General features: G+C 43.8%; 2 protein-coding genes across 2 annotated transcripts in view; both read right to left on the reverse strand.

The window, feature by feature from the left end:
• Window positions 1-18,296, reverse strand: part of Extl3 (exostosin like glycosyltransferase 3) — a 123,644-nt gene that overhangs the window by 65,373 nt on the left and 39,975 nt on the right. The window lies entirely within an intron of this gene.
• LOC124983068 (RNA-binding protein 8A-like) lies at window positions 302-8,013 on the reverse strand. The gene is made up of 2 exons (XM_047549971.1): window positions 7,402-8,013; window positions 302-384 (listed from the first exon to the last, which is right to left on the reverse strand). Exon 1 carries the CDS (start codon window positions 7,997-7,999, stop codon window positions 7,475-7,477), a length of 525 nt encoding a protein of 174 aa, XP_047405927.1. The 5' UTR covers window positions 8,000-8,013; the 3' UTR covers window positions 302-384; window positions 7,402-7,474.

Consider the following 18,296-nt stretch of genomic DNA (forward strand, 5'->3'; position numbering starts at 1 on the left):
AGCACTTTTGGTAGTATGGCCATTTTGACAATATTAATTCTGCCTATCCAAGAACATGGGAGATCTTTCCATCTTCTAAGGTCTTCCTTAATTTCTTTCTTCAATGTTTTGTAGTTTTCATTGTAGAGATCTTTTACCTCTTTGGTTAGATTGATGCCCAAGTTTTTGTTTTTTTTTTTTTTTTGAGGCTATTGCAAATGGAGTTGTTCTCCTCATTTCCCTTTCAGCTGTTTCATCGCTTGCGTATAAAAATGCTTTAGATTTATGTGTGTGATTTTATTTATTTATTTATTTATTTTTTGAAAACCAAAATGGGACATTTATTCATCACTCAAAAGAAACATTAAGCAGGGTAACAGATTAAATATAAACAGTGAGTTCCACCTCAGCCCTATTTCTTTTTTTTTTTTTTTTTTTTTTATTATAAAATTGTAAACAAATGGGATACATGTTGTTTCTCTGTCTGTACATGGCGTAAAGGCATACCATTTGTGTAATCATAAATCTACATAGGGTAATGTTGTTTGATTCATTCTGCCATTTTTTCCCTTCCCCCCCTCCCCTCCCACCCTTCCCCTCCATCTATACAGTCCTTCCTTCCTCCATTCCTGCCCCCCTCCCTAAACCCAACTCCAACCCCAACACTAACCCTTCCCACCCCCCATTATGTGTCATCATCCACTTATTAGCGATATCCTTCTTCCTTTGGTTTTTTGAGATTGGCTTATCTCACTTAGCATGATATTCTCCAGTTTCATCCATTTGCCTGCAAATGCCATAATTTTATCGTTCTTTATGGCTGAGTAATATTCCATTGTATATATATACCACATTTTCTTTATCCATTCATCAATTGAGGGACATCTAGGTTGGTTCCACAATCTGGCTATTGTGAACTGAGCAGCTATGAACATTGATGTGGCTGTATCTCTGTAATATGCTGATTTTAAGTCCTTTGGGTATAGGCCAAGGAGTGGGATAGCTGGGTCAAATGGTGTTTCCATTCCAAGTTTTCTAAGGAATCTCCACACTGCTTTCCAGAGTGGCTGCACTAATTTGCAGCCCCACCAGCAATGTAAGAGTGTACCTTTCTCCCCACATCCTCGCCAACACCTGTTGTTGGTTGTATTCTTGATAATTGCCATTCTAATTGGGGTGAGATGGAATCTTAGGGTGGTTTTGATTTGCATTTCTCTTATTACTAGAGATGTTGAACATTTTTCCATATGTTTGTTGATTGCTTGTATATCTTCTTCTGTGAAGTGTCTATTCATTTCGTTAGCCCATTTGTCGATTGGATTATTTACATTCTTGGTGTAGAGTTTTTTGAGTTCTTTATAGATTCTGGAGATTAGCGCTCTATCTGAAGTATGATTGGCAAAGATTTTCTCCCACTCTGTAGGCTCTTTCTTTGCATTGCTGATAGTTTCCTTTGCTGAGAGAAAGCTTTTTAGTTTGAATCTATCCCAGTTATTAATTCTTGCTTTTATTTCTTGTGCTATGGGAGTCCTGTTGAGGAAGTCTGGTCCTAAGCCAACATGGTGAAGCTCTGGACCTACTTTTTCTTCTATAAGATGCAAGGTCTCTGGTCTGATTCCGAGATCCTTAATCCATTTTGAGTTTAGTTTCGTGCATGGTGAGAGATATGGGTTTAGTTTCATTCTGTTGCATATGGATTTCCAATTCTCCCAGCACCATTTGTTGAAGAGGCTATCTTTTCTCCATTGCATATTGTTGGAACCTTTGTCTAGTATGAGAAAATTGTATTTATTTGGGTTTGTGTCCGTGTCCTCTATTCTGTACCATTGATCCACCTTTCTATTTTGGTACCAATACCATGCCGTTTTTGTTACTATTGCTTTGTAGTAGAGTTGAAGATCTGGTATTGCGATACCCCCTGCTTCACTCTTTCTGCCAAGGATTGCTTTAGCTATTCTGGGTTTTTTATTCTTCCAGATGAATTTCATAATTGCTTGCTCTATTTCTGTAAGGTACATCATTGGGATTTTAATTGGAATTGCATTGAATCTGTATAGCACTTTTGGTAGTATGGCCATTTTGACAATATTAATTCTTCCTATCCAAGAACATGGGAGATCTTTCCATCTTCTAAGGTTTTCTTGAATTTCTTTCTTTAGTGTTCTGTAGTTCTCATTGTAGAGGTCTTTCACCTCTTTTGTGAGATTGATTCCCAATACTTTATTTTTTTCGAAGCTATTGTGAATGGGGTAGTTTTCCTAATTTCTCTTTCTGAAGATTCATCGCTTATATATAAAAATGCCTTCGATTTATGTGCATTGATCTTATATCCCGCTACTTTACTGAAATCACTTATGAGATCTAAAAGTTTTCTGGTGGAATTTCCTGGTTCCTCTAAGTATACCATCATATCATCAGCAAATAGGGATAGTTTGAGTTCTTCTTTTCCTATTCGTATCCCTTTAATTTCTTTGGTCTGTCTAATTGCTCTGGCTAGAGTTTCAAGGACGATATTGAATAGAAGTGGTGAAAGAGGGCATCCCTGCCTTGTTCCAGTTTTTAGAGGGAATGCTTTCAGTTTTTCACCATTTAGAATGATATTAGCAATGGGTTTAGCGTAGATGGCCTTTACAATGTTAAGGAATGTTCCCACTATCCCTATTTTTTCTAGTGTTTTGAGCATGAAGGGGTGCTGTATTTTATCAAATGCTTTTTCTGCATCTATCGAAATAATCATGTGATTCTTGACTTTAAGTCTATTGATATGGTGAATGACATTTATTGATTTTCTGATGTTGAACCAACCTTGCATCCCTGGGATGAAACCCACTTGATCATGGTGCACTATCTTTTTAATATGTTTTTGTATGCGATTTGCTAAAATTTTGTTTAGAATTTTTGCGTCGATGTTCATTAAGGATATTGGTCTGAAATTTTCTTTCCTCGATGTGTCTCTGTCTGGTTTAGGAATCAGGGTAATATTGGCTTCATAGAATGAGTTTGGGAGAGTTCCCTCCTCTTCTATTTTCTGGAATACTTTGAGAAGTATTGGAATGAGTTCTTCTTTAAAAGTTTTGTAGAACTCGGCTGAGAACCCATCTGGTCCTGGACTTTTCTTTGTTGGTAGGCTTTTGATGACTTCTTCTATTTCATTACTTGAAATTGGTCTATTTAAATTGTGTATGTCCTCCTCGTTCAGTTTAGGCAATTCATATGTCTCTAGAAACCTGTTGATGTCTTCGAAATTTTCTATTTTGTTGGAGTATAGGTTTTCAAAATAGCTTCTAATTATGTTTTGTATTTCGGTCGTGTCTGTTGTGATATTTCCTTGTTCATTCCGAATTTTAGTGATTTGGGTTTTCTCTCGTCTTCTCTTTGTTAGTGTGGCTAAAGGTTTATCAATTTTGTTTATTTTTTCGAAGAACCAACTATTTATTTTGTCAATTTTTTGTATTGTTTCTTTCGTTTCAATTTCGTTGATTTCAGCTCTCAGTTTAACTATTTCCTGTCTTCTACTACTTTTGGTGTTGGTCTGTTCTTCTTTTTCTAGGGCTTTGAGCTGTAGTGTTAGGTCATTTATTTTTTGAGTTTTACTTCTTTTATTAAATGCGCTCCATGAAATAAATCTTCCTCTAAGTACCGCTTTCATAGTGTCCCAGAGATTTTGATATGTTGTTTCTTTGTTCTCGTTTACCTCTAAGAATTTTTTAATTTCCTTCCTAATATCTTCTGTTATCCATTCATCATATAGTAGCATATTGTTTAATCTCCAGGTGTTGGAGTAGTTTCTGTTTTTTACTCTTTCATTTATTTCTAACTTCAATCCATTATGATCTGATAGAATACAAGGTAGTGTCTCTATCTTCTTGTATTTGCTGACATTAGCTTTGTGGCATAATATATGGTCTATTTTAGAGAAGGATCCATGTGCTGCTGAGAAGAAAGTGTATTCGCTCTTGGTTGGATGGTATATTCTATAAATGTCTGTTAAGTCTAAATTATTGATTGTGTTATTGAGATCTATGGTTTCTTTGTTCAATTTTTGTTTGGAAGATCTGTCCAGTGGTGAAAGAGGCGTGTTAAAATCACCTAGTATTATTGTGTTATGGTCTATTTGGTTTCTAAAATTGAGAAGGATTTGTTTAACATACATGGATGAGCCACTGTTTGGGGCATAGATGTTTATGATTGTTATATCTTGCTGATTTATGCTTCCCTTAAGCAGTATGAAATGTCCTTCTTTATCCCTTCTAACTAACATTGGCTTGAAGTCCACATTATCTGAAATGAGGATGGATACTCCAGCTTTTTTGCTGAGCCCATGTGCATGGTATGTTTTTCCCCATCCTTTCACCTTTAGTCTATGGGTATCTCTTTCTATGAGGTGAGTCTCTTGCAGGCAACATATTGTTGGATCTTTCTTTTTAATCCAATCTGCCAGTCTATGTCTTTTGATTGATGAATTCAGGCCATTAACATTCAGGGTTATTATTGAGATATGATTTGTATTCCCAGTCATTTGGTTCATATTTAAAATTTTTGACACATCTTGGTTCCTCCTTTATTTGACAGTTCCTTTAGGATAATTCCTCCCTTTGCTGATTTGCTTCTTTGTTTTTTATCTCTTCCTCATGAAATATTTTGCTGAGAATGTTCTGTAATGCTGGCTTTCTTTTTGTAAATTCTTTTAGCTTTTGTTTATCGTGGAATGATCTTATTTCATCGTCAAATTTGAAGGTAAGTTTTGCTGGGTATAAGATTCTTGGTTGGCATCCATTTTCTTTCAGAGCTTGAAAAATGTTGTTCCAGGCCCTTCTAGCTTTTAGGGTCTGGATTGAAAAATCTGCTGATATCCGTATTGGCTTCCCCCTGAATGTAATTTGGTTCTTTTCTCTCACAGCCTTTAAAATTCTGTCTTTATTTTGTATGTTAGGTATTTTCATTATAATGTGCCTTGGTGTGGGTCTGTTGTAATTTTGTGTATTTGGAGTCCTATAAGCCTCTTGGACTTGATTTTCCATTTCATTCTTCAGATTTGGGAAATTTTCTGATATTATTTCTTCAAATAGATTGTTCATTCCTTTGGTTTGTTTCTCTAAGCCTTCCTCAATCCCAATAATTCTCAAATTTGGCCTTTTCATGATATCCCATAGTTCTTGGAGATTCTGTTCATGATTTCTCACCATCTTCTCTGTTTGTTCAACTTTGTTTTCGAGGTTATATATTTTGTCTTCAATATCTGAAGTTCTGTCTTCCAGCTGTTCTATCCTATTGGTTATGCTTTCTATGGAGTTCTTAATTTGGTTTATTGTTTCCTTCATTTCAAGGATTTCTGTTTGGTTTTTTTTCAATATCTCTAACTCTTTATTGAAATGATCTTTTGCTTCCTGAATTTGCTCTGTTAACTGTCGATTGGTGCGATCGTTCAATGCCTGCATTTGCTCTTTCATCTCATCGTTTGCTTCCCTAATCATTTTAATTATGTACATTCTGAACTCCCTTTCTGTCATTTCTTCTGCCATGCTGTCGTTGGATTTTATTGATGTAACATCTAGATTTGTTTGGGGCATTTTCTTCCCTTGTTTTCTCATATTGTTCAGGGATCAGTGGGTCATTAAGATATTGCAGATTTCCTCTATCAACTTATAATGTCCCTGAAGATTGCTAGTATATCCCCTCTTATCCTTCAGTAGCCTGAAGTCTTGGAGGAGGTTGATAATGCAGAGCTCCACGAAGAAGCTGCCTCTCTAGGTGTGGTAACCCTCAGGTGGCGTATATTCCCTGCTAGTGGGCGGAGGTGCCTCCACTTGTTGACCAATGGTCATCCAATGGGGAAGTAGACTGTGGGCTGAGGCAAGGCCTGTTTGTGCCTATGTCTCTGGCTTTACCGTCCCTGTGGGAAAACCTCCCCCGGCCGGGAAGAGTCACTCGGTGGGGACGTCTCGCTAGTCAGTTGCCCTCCTAGAGGTTCCCCTCAATCTACAACTACCTCCTGGGCTGGGCTGTCTTCTTCTGCAACGATCCCAGGGGCCCGGACCTACGTCCTGGGCCTGGGAGCCTCACCCTTCGCAGGCGAGTCTCCTTAGTCTCTCCCAGAGAATCTGCCCGCAGCCCTGGAAACTTCGCTCCACCCCTAGGCGTGTCTCTGTGCGGCTCTTCCAGCAAGAAGCCACCTAGCTCCTGGGACCCTGCTCTGCACCAATCGCCTGGCTATGCAGCCCCTCCCCTGAGCCCCCACCTGGAGCCCCGTACAATAGCTCCGAGACACAGAGACCCGCCACACACCTCCTCCTCCGGACAGCCGCCCGGTTTCCGACGCAGTCACTAGGAATCCAAACAACTCACTTCGGGTCTCCTCCTCCCGCCAACCACCCGTAGCCCTAGGCAGTCACTCCAAGTCCAAGTGACCCGCCCTGTTTCTCCTCCTCCTCCTTGGGGTAGCCCCCCAGGTGTTCAGGAGCGGTGGCTCCGAGACCAGGTGACTCACCACGCTCCTCCTCCAGGCAGGCCACCGGTGTTCAGGAGCGGTTGCTTTTAGTCCAATCAGCTCACCACTCGCCTCCTCCTCTGGCAACCGCCTGTGGTTCTGATGCAGTCACTCCCAGGCTAAGCGTCCCACCGCTCTCCTCCTCCAGGCAGGCCACCAGTGTTCTGGAGCAGCTGCTCCGAGTTCAAACAGCTCGTCACGCAGCTCCTCCTTTGGCAACCGCCCGCAGCTCTGATGCAGCCACTCCCAGGTCAAGCAACACGCCGCGCTCCTCCTCCTCCTCCGGGCAACCTCCCGGCACTCAGGAGCGCTCGCTCTGGGTTCAAACAGTTTACCACGCAGCTCCTCTTCTGGCAACCGCCTGTGGTTCTGATGCAGTCACTCCCAGACCAAGCGTCCCGCCGTGCTCCTCCTCCTCCTCCGGGCAGTCCCCCGGCGCTCAGGAGCGCCCACTCTGAGTTCAAACAGCTCACCACGCAGCTCCTCCTCTGGCAACCGCCCGTGGCTCTGATGCAGTCACTCTTAGAGCCAAGCGACCCGCCGGGCCTCTCCTCCTCCTCCGGGCAGCCCCCCGGTGTTTGGAAGCGGTCACTCTGGGTCCAAACAGCTCGCCACGCAGCTCCTCCCCAGGCAGCCACCCGGAGCCACAGCGGCTGCTCCAGTCCAAGCGCTATGCTGAGCCGCCTCCTCTACGATGATCCCAGTTGTCCGTGTTTACCGCTCCAGCGGGGGGAGGGGCATCTCGCCGAGCAACTCCACTTCACAAATTCCCTGCGTTCCGGGGCTCCTGCCCCATCCGGGACGCCTCCCCAACAGGAGAGACTCACCCGGCAGCTTTGAGTTGGTCCCAAGTCTCTCACTATCTCCTCTTTTGAATCTTGCGTCCTGGAGCAGCGTGAAATGCAGCCGCCCTCTAGTCCGCCATCTTGGCCCGCCTCAGCCCTATTTCTTGACGGCTGCATGGCCAAATGGAATCTTGGAGAGACCATCTGGATAACAGAGGAATTGTCAACGACGTCTCCGGTCTGGACTCCTGCTGCGTCTTCGTCCACCTCTTCTCGTGCCTTTGGGTGGACCCCGAACAAAACACCAATCCATGCTGATCTGCTGTCCCATCAAATCCTGGCCATTGAGTCCTTCCATAGCAGCCTGGGCCTCTTTGTATGTTTCATATTCGACTAGAGTATAACCCTTCAGGTATCCTGTACACCTATCCAGGTTGAGGTGGATGTTTTTTATTTCCCCATATTCTGCGAATTTGTCGTGAATGTCTTCTTCAGTGGGTTCTTCATGGACTCCAGTGACAAAGAGAATCCAGCCTTCAACAGAGCGTTGTGGTCCAGGTTCATCACCATCCTGCTCCACACTGTCATAATCCTCACACATCCGTGCTCGGGACCCCTCTTCTGAACCAAAGCCGCGGCCCTTTCTTTTTTTCGCCTTTTCTTTAAGTTTGTGGATGCTCTCGTCCCCATCCTCATCCATGGCTAAATCCTCGCCCCCGGCCTCATGAAGATCCAGCACGTTAGCCATCTTGTCTCCGTACAAGCGCTAGTCTGTCATGTGTGTGATTTTATAGCCTGCTATTTTTCTGAATTCATTGATGAGGTCTAGAAGTTTTCTGGAGGAGTTTTTTGGATCCTCTAAATATAGAATCATGTCATCCGCAAATAGTGACAGCTTAAGTTCCTCTTTTCCTATTCGTATCCCTTTAATTTCTTTAGTCTGCCTAATTGCTCTGGCTAGAGTTTCGAGGACAATGTTGAATAGAAGTGGTGAAAGAGGACATCCCTGTCTTGTTCCCGTTTTTAAAGGGAATGGTTTCAGTTTTTCTCCATTAAGAATGATGTTGGCCACGGGCTTAGCATAAATAGCCTTTACAATGTTCAGGTATGTTCCTACTATCCCTATTTTTCCTAGTGTTTTGAGCATGAAGGGGTGTCGTATTTTGTCAAACGCTTTTTCTGCATCAATTGAAATAACCATATGATTCTTATCCTTAAGTCTATTGACATGATGGATTATGTTTATTGATTTACGAATGTTGAACCATCTTTGCATTCCAGGAATGAACCCCACTTGATCATGGTGCACAATTTTCTTAATATGTTTTTGGATACGGTTTGCCAATATTTTGTTAAGGATCTTTGCATCTATATTCATCAAGGATATTGGTCTATAATTTTCTTTCCTTGATGTGTCTTTTCCTGGTTTGGGTATGAGGGTGATATTAGCTTCATAGAATGATTTCGGTAGGGTACGCTCCTTTTCTATTTCCTGGAATACTTTGAGAAGTATTGGAATGAGTTCTTCTTTGAAGGTCTTGTAGAACTCGGCTGAGAATCCATCTGGTCCTGGGCTTTTCTTGGATGGTACACTAAGATTCCATCTCACCCCAATTAGAATGGCGATTATCAAGAATATAAGCAACAATAGGTGTTGGAGAGGATGTGGGGAAAAAGGTACACTCATACATTGCTCATGGGACTGCAAATTAGTGCAGCCACTCTGGAAAGCAGTGTGGAGATTCCTTAGAAAACTTGGAATGGACCTACCATTTGACCCAGCTATCCCACTCCTCGGCCTATACCCAAAGGACTTAAAATCAGCATACTACAGAGATACAGCCACATCAATGTTCATAGCTGCTCAATTCACAATAGCCAGACTATGGAACCAACCTAGATGTTCTTCAATTGATAAATGGATAAAGAAACTGTGGTATATATATATATATATATATATATATATATATATATATATATACACACACAATGGAATATTACTCAGCTATAAAGAATAATAAAATTATGGCATTTGCAGGCAAATGGATGAAATTGGAGAATATCATGTTAAGTGAGATAAACCAATCTCAAAAATCCAAAAGACGAATGATCTCACTGATAAGCGTATAATGAAATGTAATGGGGGGTGGGAGGGGGGGGCAAGAATGGAGGAAGGAGGGACTGCATAGAGGAAAAAGAGAGGTGGGAGGGGTGGGGGGGAAGGAAAAAAATAATGGAATGAATCAAACATCATTACTCTATGTAAATGTATGAATATGCAAATGGTATGCTGTTACTCCATGTACAAACAGAAACAACATGTATCCCATTTGTTTACAATAAAAATAAATTTTTTAAAAAAATTCATGTTGGTACTGCACAGGCACACACCTTTTTTCCTCGGCATTCCCTAAACAATGGATTATGACATCAGTTTGAATAGGTATACTGTGTCAGGTATTAGAAGCAATCTAGAGATGATTTAAAGTACATTGAAGGATGTATGCGGGTTGTATGTAAATACTACACCATTTTATATGAGGTACCCAAACATCTGAAGATTTGGGGATCTACTGGGGGCCTGGAATGATTACCCTGTGGAGAACCAGGAATGACTGTATTTATTTAGTTGACTTTCTGGATGTAATTTTTTAAAACCTAAGGATTATTCCTATAAGTTTTATTTGGTTTGCTTTATCTCATTTTTCAATCTATCAAGAAATCATTAAAAATCAATTCTAATAAAAAATAAAGACATTGTGTTTATCTACAACTAAAAAGTGTTTAAAAAAAAAAAAAAAAGAACAAAGCTGGAGACATTATACAACCTGATTTCAAAATAGAGTACAAAGCTACAGTCATCAAAACAGCATGGTGCTGGTCTAAGATGGACATAGGAAACAATGGAAGAGAGAGCCTAGACGTAAGTTCATGCATTTATAGTAGATTAGCCTTCAAGGAAGCTTCCGAGAAAACACACCATGGGAAAAGAACAGTCTTTCTTAAAAACAACATTAAGAAAAGTAAACATCCACATGCAAAAGAATAAAATTGAATCCTAACCTCATACCGTATATAAAAGTAAACTCAAAATGGAATAAAGACTTCAACACAAGACCTGAAATTTTAAAACTACTAGAAGGAAAGATAGGGGAAAAGATTCTTGACATGGTTTGGCAATGATTTTTTGATGATCCCCATGTACGCACAACAAAAGCAGCAATAGGCAAATGGGATTGTATCAAACTAAAAAGCTTCTACACCACAAAAGAAATTACCAACGAAGAGACATCCAGTGATCAGAAAGCAATATGCAAGCCACAACATCTGATGAGGGGTTGATGCAAAACACATTAGGGACTCAAGCAACTCAATGGCATGAAAACAACCCTTCTAAAACTGGGCAAAGGATCTGAACTGACTTTCTCAAAAGAAGTCGTACAAATGGCCACGGGGTATATGAAAAAAACCGCTCTACATCACCAGTCCTCAGGGAAATGCAAATTAAAATCACAACGAGATATTACCACATCTGTCAGAAGGGCTGTTATCAAAATGCAAGACACCGGACTGGGGTTATGGCTCAGTGGTAGAGCACTCGCCTAGCATGTCTGAGGCCCTGGGTTCAATCCTCAGCACCACATAAAAATAAAATAAAGGTTAAAAAAAAACAGAGGGTGCTGGGGAAATAGCTCAGTTGGTAGAGGTTTGCCTCAAAAGCACAAGGCCCTGGGTTCAGTCCCCAGCACCGCAAAAAAAAAGAAAAACGCAAGACACCAGTGTTGGCGAGGATGTGAAGAAAAGGGAACCCTAACTTGTACACTGCTGAGGAGAAGGTAAATGGGTGCAGCCATATGGAAAACGGTATGGAGTTTCCCCAGTAAACTAAAACCAGAAAACTTCCATGTGATCCAATAATCCCACTTCTTGGTATGTATGTAAGGGAAATGAAATCTGCAGCACCATCTGCAATAGCCAAGATCCATGAACAATCCATCCACATTTGGATGCTGTTGACGGATGCATGGATAAAGAACATGGAGAGAGAAGCGTGTGTACACACTGCAATAGCGTTCCTATGCATATTTTATATGGCATTACCATTCAACCTTAAAAAAGAAGGAAATCCTGTCGTTTGTGACAATGTGGTTGAATCTAAAGGACATTATGCTAAGAGAAGTAAATCGGGCACAGAAAGACAAATACTGCATGATCTCACTTACATACGGAAGCTAAAGAATTCAAACTCGTAGAAGCAGAGAGTGGAACAATGACACCAGGGCTGTGGGGACAGGCATAAGGTCCCAGTTGCATGGATTAGTTCAGATCTCCTGTGCAGCATGGTGACTACAGTTCATGTACTACTGGGACAGGGGCCGTGGCTCAGTGGCAGAGCACTTGCCTAGCACATATGAGGCACCCGGTTTGATCATTAGCACCACATTAAAAATAAATAAATAAAATAAAGGCATGCTGCCCATCTACAACTACAAAAAGATTTTTTTTAAAGAATGTATTATATATTTGATAATTGCAGAGCCAGGGATATAACTCAGTGGTAGAACACATACACAAAACCCTGGGTTCAATCCCAGTACAGACAGAAAAAGAAAATTGTGAAGAGACATCTTAAATATTTCACCACAAACAACATATTCATCGCATACTTAATTAGCTTGATTTAATCATTTCACAATGTGTATATATATCAAAATATCATGTTATACACTGTAATTAGGTATGATTCTTATTTGTCAATTACATCTTAATTGAGCTGGAGGTACAAAAGGAATGGGGGATCCAAGCGTGGCTGTGTGCAACTGTAGTCCCAGCTACACGGGCAGCTGGGGCAGGAGGACCATCTGAGCCCAGCCTGGGCAGCCCAGGGAGGACCCAGCTCTCCACACAGCAGTGGGAGAAAGGCAACAGTTCTCTGGCCTTTTTAAGTAGTTCTGACTTTTTAAATCTTGTTAGCACTTATAAATTGTGGGGAAGGAAAACTGAAAGCAAATCAACAAGAGTGCAGGAAACCTCTACAATGAAAACAAGCAGGAACAACTGAACCCACTACATTTTAAATAAATAAGGAGAGCACTAACTCAGGTAAGTTACACACAATGTTCTGACTCTGTGCTCTTAATATAAAAACCAAAAAAGGACAGATGAACTGTATATCGCTTTTCAAAAAATAAAGTCAAAGCTGACTTCTCTAAGTTGCTATAAATGTGTTTTATTTTTACTATAAAACGCCCAAATTGGGTGTAATTATTGATTTAAGCTTTTCTTAGTCTATTTGATTGAGAGCTTCTTGAGGCAAAAACTTGGCACTGAATAATGGAGGGGTATTCTAATTCAGGGTGACTTCGTATCCTGGGGCAGGGTTCCTGGAGAGCTTTCATGGACTCAGAGGGCACAGTGGACATTCTTGAGTTGGGAACTGAGTAGAAAACCAACCTCTGGTTTGAGCAGTGCTGCCACTGATGTCCCCAGTGCACAGCTCTGTCCCTCCATGGGACCATCTGCAAGCAAAGCTGACAGGCCACGGTGGTCCTGGGTGCCAGAGAGTCCTCATGGACATGGAGCCGAATCACTGCTGAAGCCAGGGATCCCAGCCCCGGCATCTGTCTTATCACTCCCACCAGGTAGAACTACTGGGTCCAGATCAGGTTGCTGGAGACCGCAGAAGCCCTGCCCCTACCCCGCCCAGCCTGCTTTCCTCAGAGCTCACCCTGCTCCTGTGCACTCTGCTACAGTTTGGGGCTGAACGTCCCCTGGGTTAAAGGTGTGGTCTCCAGAGTGGCACTGTTGGGAGGTACTATGGACCTGTAGGAGGAGTCTTGTGGGAGGCCGTTAGGTCACTGGGATGAGACCCCAAAGGAGACTGTGGGACTCCAGCCCCTTCCTGTTTCTTTTTTCCTGGCAATGAGGTAGCCATTTGCTCCCTACCGCTGCATCTGACATGCCCACAAAGGCCCTAAGCAACAGGTCCATGCCATCAGGATGGAACCTCTAACACTGTGAGCCAGAGTAAGCTTTTCTCTCTTTAGAAGTTAATCATCTCAGGTATTTTGCTATAGTAACAGACTAACACATCCTCCTTACTTGCTTTTCCTCATAGAAGCATTATTTCTACAGTTGATGAGACCAGGTCAGGGTCATTGTGACTCCCTGTCCAACCTCCTCTGAATTCCACTTAGGGAGATGTCTGCCCACAGGCCACCTGCATTCTCCTCTCCTCCATTTGGTAGCGGGTACAGCACTGTGCAGACACTTTGCCTATGTCAAGGAGAAACCTAAGTCTAAGGGAAAAATTCTATTAATGGAGGAAGAAACCAGATGCCTGTTTAGGCCTTGGGTCCAAGCCACCTCCTCCAGAGTCGCTTCAGCAGCAGCAAAGCTATTTTAATCCCAGTTTGACTCCTGTGACCATACCACCTCTGGCTCAGGACATGAAGGGCCGCTCAGAATCCAACAGCATTGTGCTACTCTCCAGATGCCAGCGCCTTTCCAGGACTTCTGTTGTCTTGAACTCAGAGTGTGTGCACGCAGGCACAGAGCTGCTCACAGCTATTCTCAGGGCTGTTGTTTTTTGTAGCTGTACAGAGAGACGTTTAAAGCTTTTCTAGTTTGTCCGAGGGCTCCAAGGCAGCAGGCTTTGGTGAGCAGAGGAGGGAGAGCTGTGGCTGTGCTGTACCCACTGCTCTGCCAGGGAGTGATACCCCAGGGGAGCTGTCAAACCGCCTGCCGGCTGTGCTAGCATCAAGGGGGCAGAAACACAATTTTTAGCAATAATGATCAAATGTTATTTGAAATTTTCCTTTATCCTTGAAAGGCCTTGTGCTGCTGAAAATCTATTCGTTGCTCATTCATCTGTAGCGAGTCATCTCTTTATGGATCTGCACATGGACGTTGCAGCCCCCAGGACGCTGGCCCAGTGGGAGGGCCGGGACAGTAAACAGCAGCTCAAGGATTTAGGGCATCATTAGAAAATCATAAAAGAAGGGGAAGCGACCAGAACTCATCTCCTCCAAAGGGCCTTTGGTTTTTCAAAGGTGAACGCCACAGCCCTTTGATTACCAAGGCCATTTCTGATGCTCCATCTTCGTTTTCTGTGCCTATTATCCCTCCATCGGTTTCCTTCATTAGTACCCCTTTCCTTTCCAGGATGTTGGATGCCTGTCTCTACAGCCTCCTTCACCTCAGCCCACAAACACACACAACTTTCTTATGTCCCAGAAACCTCCCACTGCCCTCAAACGCCCTCCTCTTCCTTCCCTCAGCAGCAGAGCCCACAGGCTCCTCCAAGGCTCCCCCAAGGTGGTCTGCCCACCAGCCCACCTGCATCCTGTATGTGAAGAGCTGGACTCAGCCCCGCCCCCAGGCACCCCAAATCCGGGTCACTGTGGGTGGGGCTCCAGGAACCTGAGTCCTGATGGCTCCCCAGGTGATCCCTAGGACGTGGAGCCTGAGAAACGTCTCTCTCCCTCATCACTCCCATCGTTTCCTCGCGCCTCCGATGCTTGTATCTCCAGGCTTTGTCCTACACCTCAGCTTTCCTCGTTTCCTTTTCTCTAAGAGAACTCGGCCACCCAAAGTCTGCTTCTGTTCCTTGTTTCAACATAGAGAAGTCCATACCAATGATTTTCAGTTTTAGGTCTCCATCCCTGGCCTCTTCTCTGAGACCCTGAAGTGTCCAGTTGCTTTCTGGGCCTTTCTACCAAAACGCTGCACGGTTTTCTAAACTCAGCATGTCTGAAATGAACTCAGCGGCTCCTAAGCCCCTCTGCACAGTCTGGATGGCATGGCAGCAGCAGAAGCTGCCTGGTCCCTGTGGCTTGCTGGGGTCCAATGACTACCACTGCACTGAGGTTTCCCAAGTCACCGGCTGCAGCTCCCACTCTGAGGGCTGGAGTGCAGCAGAGCCACCGCAGAGCTCTCCAAGGACGGCAGTCTCCTCTCACAAACTCATCCCCCATAGCACTGGGAAAGTGTGTCTTCTAGACCCGCCCGGTGTGGCTTGTGGCTGAGTCCCTCTCAAATCCAAGCTCACATCCAAGTCTCCCTGAGCTTTTGCATTCCTTCCTCCACTCTAAACCAAGGCATGTCCTGCATTTCCAGTAGCTCCTGGTGGGCCGCCTTTCAGCCCAAGTTTCAGCCCAGCAAGCAAACAAGCCGTCAGAGTCCTTTCTAACTGCTCGAGCTATGCCTTTAAGTACTAAACCTCTGCTTCGTGGGCCTTTACTGGTAAATGCAGCCTGATCCAACTTCATCTTCCTTCCACCAATATCCCACACCCTCAGAATTCATCCCCACATCTGTCCCCTGGTTATCTGTCTGTACCAGTTAGACCTCAAGTAGTTCTCTTGAAATGCAGTGTCCCTCCGGTCCCAGGCTGTGGCTCCCCTTCAGGGGCCTGCTGGAGTTTGAGTCTAGCCATAGGTCTAAAAGCACAGAGGGTCTGTGGAGGTGGCTCCTAAGGAGAATAGCATCGTCTTGTGTGGCAACTGGCTTGAAGGAGACTGTCACAGTTTCTTCAGGTTCCGAGGGCGAATCCCCTCAGAGGTGGGATGGCCTGTACTACTGGGGGTGGGGAGGCCAATCCACTGAGGGTGGAAGACCTGAGCTAGTGGTAACGAAGACACCAGATCCTGGGGCTCCATGCCCAGCTTCATCAGGTCTCCCACAGGTCCCCATCCCAACTCACCCCCTCTTCCCAGTCGATGCCCTCCATTTAACAACAAACACTCTGCAAGGCTGGGAGCCTAACTTTCCTTGCAAATCAGCCTGTGTTTGATTTGCAGCAATTTCAGCCCTCGGGCTAGAGAGGATAAGGCACTCCTTCAGGACACACATAGAAGCCTTTGTTTTAGGTCATTTATGAAGTGCTTGAGCTGGAAATTTGAATCCTCAAGCCCATGTCTTTCTTTAATCACTTCCTCAACCGACATGATTATATTTGTGAGTAATCTTGAAGAATTTAAGTTATCATACATATAGTTACTTAGCTCCTTGCTGCTTATGAGAAGTTGATTAATAGTACCTAGTTCAGTACTTTATGTATCTCTGTAAGAAATCACGCTATGTACTGTCATTACTGTCTCTAGAAATAGTCATTAGCATCTTTAAATATAATTTTATCAGATAGGGAATTCTAGAACCTCCAGAACCAATTAAGAAAACTCATCATCAGAATTGTATTCCTCTAGAACCACTCCCAAAATCTGTATCAGTCAGGGTTTTCTAGAGAAACGGAATTGGAACAGGGCAGGGAAGAGAGAGCAAGAGAGAGAATGTGAGCTAATCTCATCTACAAACACCCTCACAGACAAACCATGAAACAGAGACAGAACTGACTTCTGTGACTGAGGAGGCAAGGTCTGCTGATCTACCACCTGCAAGCCGGAGACCCAAGAGAGCTGCTGGGATAGTTCAGGTCACCTAGCAAGGCCTGGGAACCAAGGGAGCCAGTGGTATAAACCCAAGTCTGATGGCCAGAGAAGACGAGGTGACACATCCCAACTCAAGTTGGCAGACAGGAAGGAAAAAGGGCACAAACTCCTCTTTCCTCCACCTCGTGTCCTACTGAGACCTTCAGTGGGTTGGACGATGCCCGCCCTCACTGGGGAGTCCACTGACTGAAACGCTGATCTCACCTAGAAACACCTGCACAGACACAGTCCAGAAATGATGTTCAGGGCCTGTGGGTGTAGCAGAGAGGCTTGCCCAGCACAGCCGAGGCCCTGAGTACCATCCCCAGCACCAACAAACAAAAAGAAAGAAAGAAATGAAGTTTAATCTGGTCAAGTAGACACATACTACTATCAGAAAGGCATAACCAAACTGAGGAGTTATATTCACATTAGTGATGAAAATATCCACTGATTGAAAATACGCTATCCACATGACTTGGAGGTTCACTAGGTTATAGTGTTACCTTTCTAGCTTTTAGATCAGTTTCAAGATATATGCATCCCCACCAAGTGAACTTAGCTGCAAACACACTCCATCAGAGGTGCACAAACCTTAGTGTACATAGACTCACCCAAGGGCTAATAATCATGCAGATGTCTGGATCCCACCCCTGGAGTTTCCAATTTAGTAGGTTTGGAGTGGGACCCAAGAAGTTCTAGTTCTAACACATTTCAGGGGATGTTGATGTTGTTGATGAAGAGACTAAACTCTGGGAACCAGTAAATTCAAGCGTATAATTGCTACACCTGACCATCTGCCAAGAGAGACTAATCTCATCTGCCTTAAGAAAACCATATCACAAGGAAAGTAAATAATCACCACAACTGCACCCCTCAATCACCTCCACCTCCTGCATGCTGCTCAGAGGACATTGGCTGGGTTAGTAGATGTTCAAGGCTGGGGAGGCCAGAGTAACACAGGTTCTAACACTCGCAGGGCTGTTCACCTCTGAAACCACAGCATCAGGGGCAGAAAGCCAGGCACAGTACAGAAATCACACCATTCTCCCGGGCTCCCTTCTCCTTGCAAAGTGGTGCCCATGGAAGGAAGTACTCTAGTGACGACTCCTCCGTGCATTAACATGGGTTCAGCTGGGGGAAGGGTCCAACTAACACTGGCAGGAAGAGCCAGAGCAGGAGGGTGATGCTCTCAAGAAGGGACCAAGGGCTTGCTCCATTCTTCTCCTTCACTTACACTTCCAAAAGTTGCAGGGGTTGTCCTACTGCCAAAGTAATACAGAAGAGCAGGCACTTTGTGATGGTTAGCTGTACCTGTTAACTTGACTGGGATATGGGGTACCCAGACATTGGGTGATACACTTTTCTGGGTGTGTCTCGGATGGGACTCTTGGTTGGGATCAACATTTGAGTCAGACGAGTAAAGCAGATGGCCCTCCTGGACCTCGGTGGGCCTAGTCCAACCCATGAAATCTGGACGGAACCAAGGGTTGACTGAGGGGCTACCTCCTGCTTGAACTAGGACTCTGGCTTTCCAGCCCTCGGATTCAAGACTGAAGCACCGGACTTCCTTGAGTCTTGAGCACACAACTTTCCAACTGGGACTTACACTAAGGC

Source organism: Sciurus carolinensis, chromosome 4 (assembly GCF_902686445.1).
Source record: "Sciurus carolinensis chromosome 4, mSciCar1.2, whole genome shotgun sequence".
Lineage (NCBI taxonomy): Eukaryota > Metazoa > Chordata > Mammalia > Rodentia > Sciuridae > Sciurus > Sciurus carolinensis.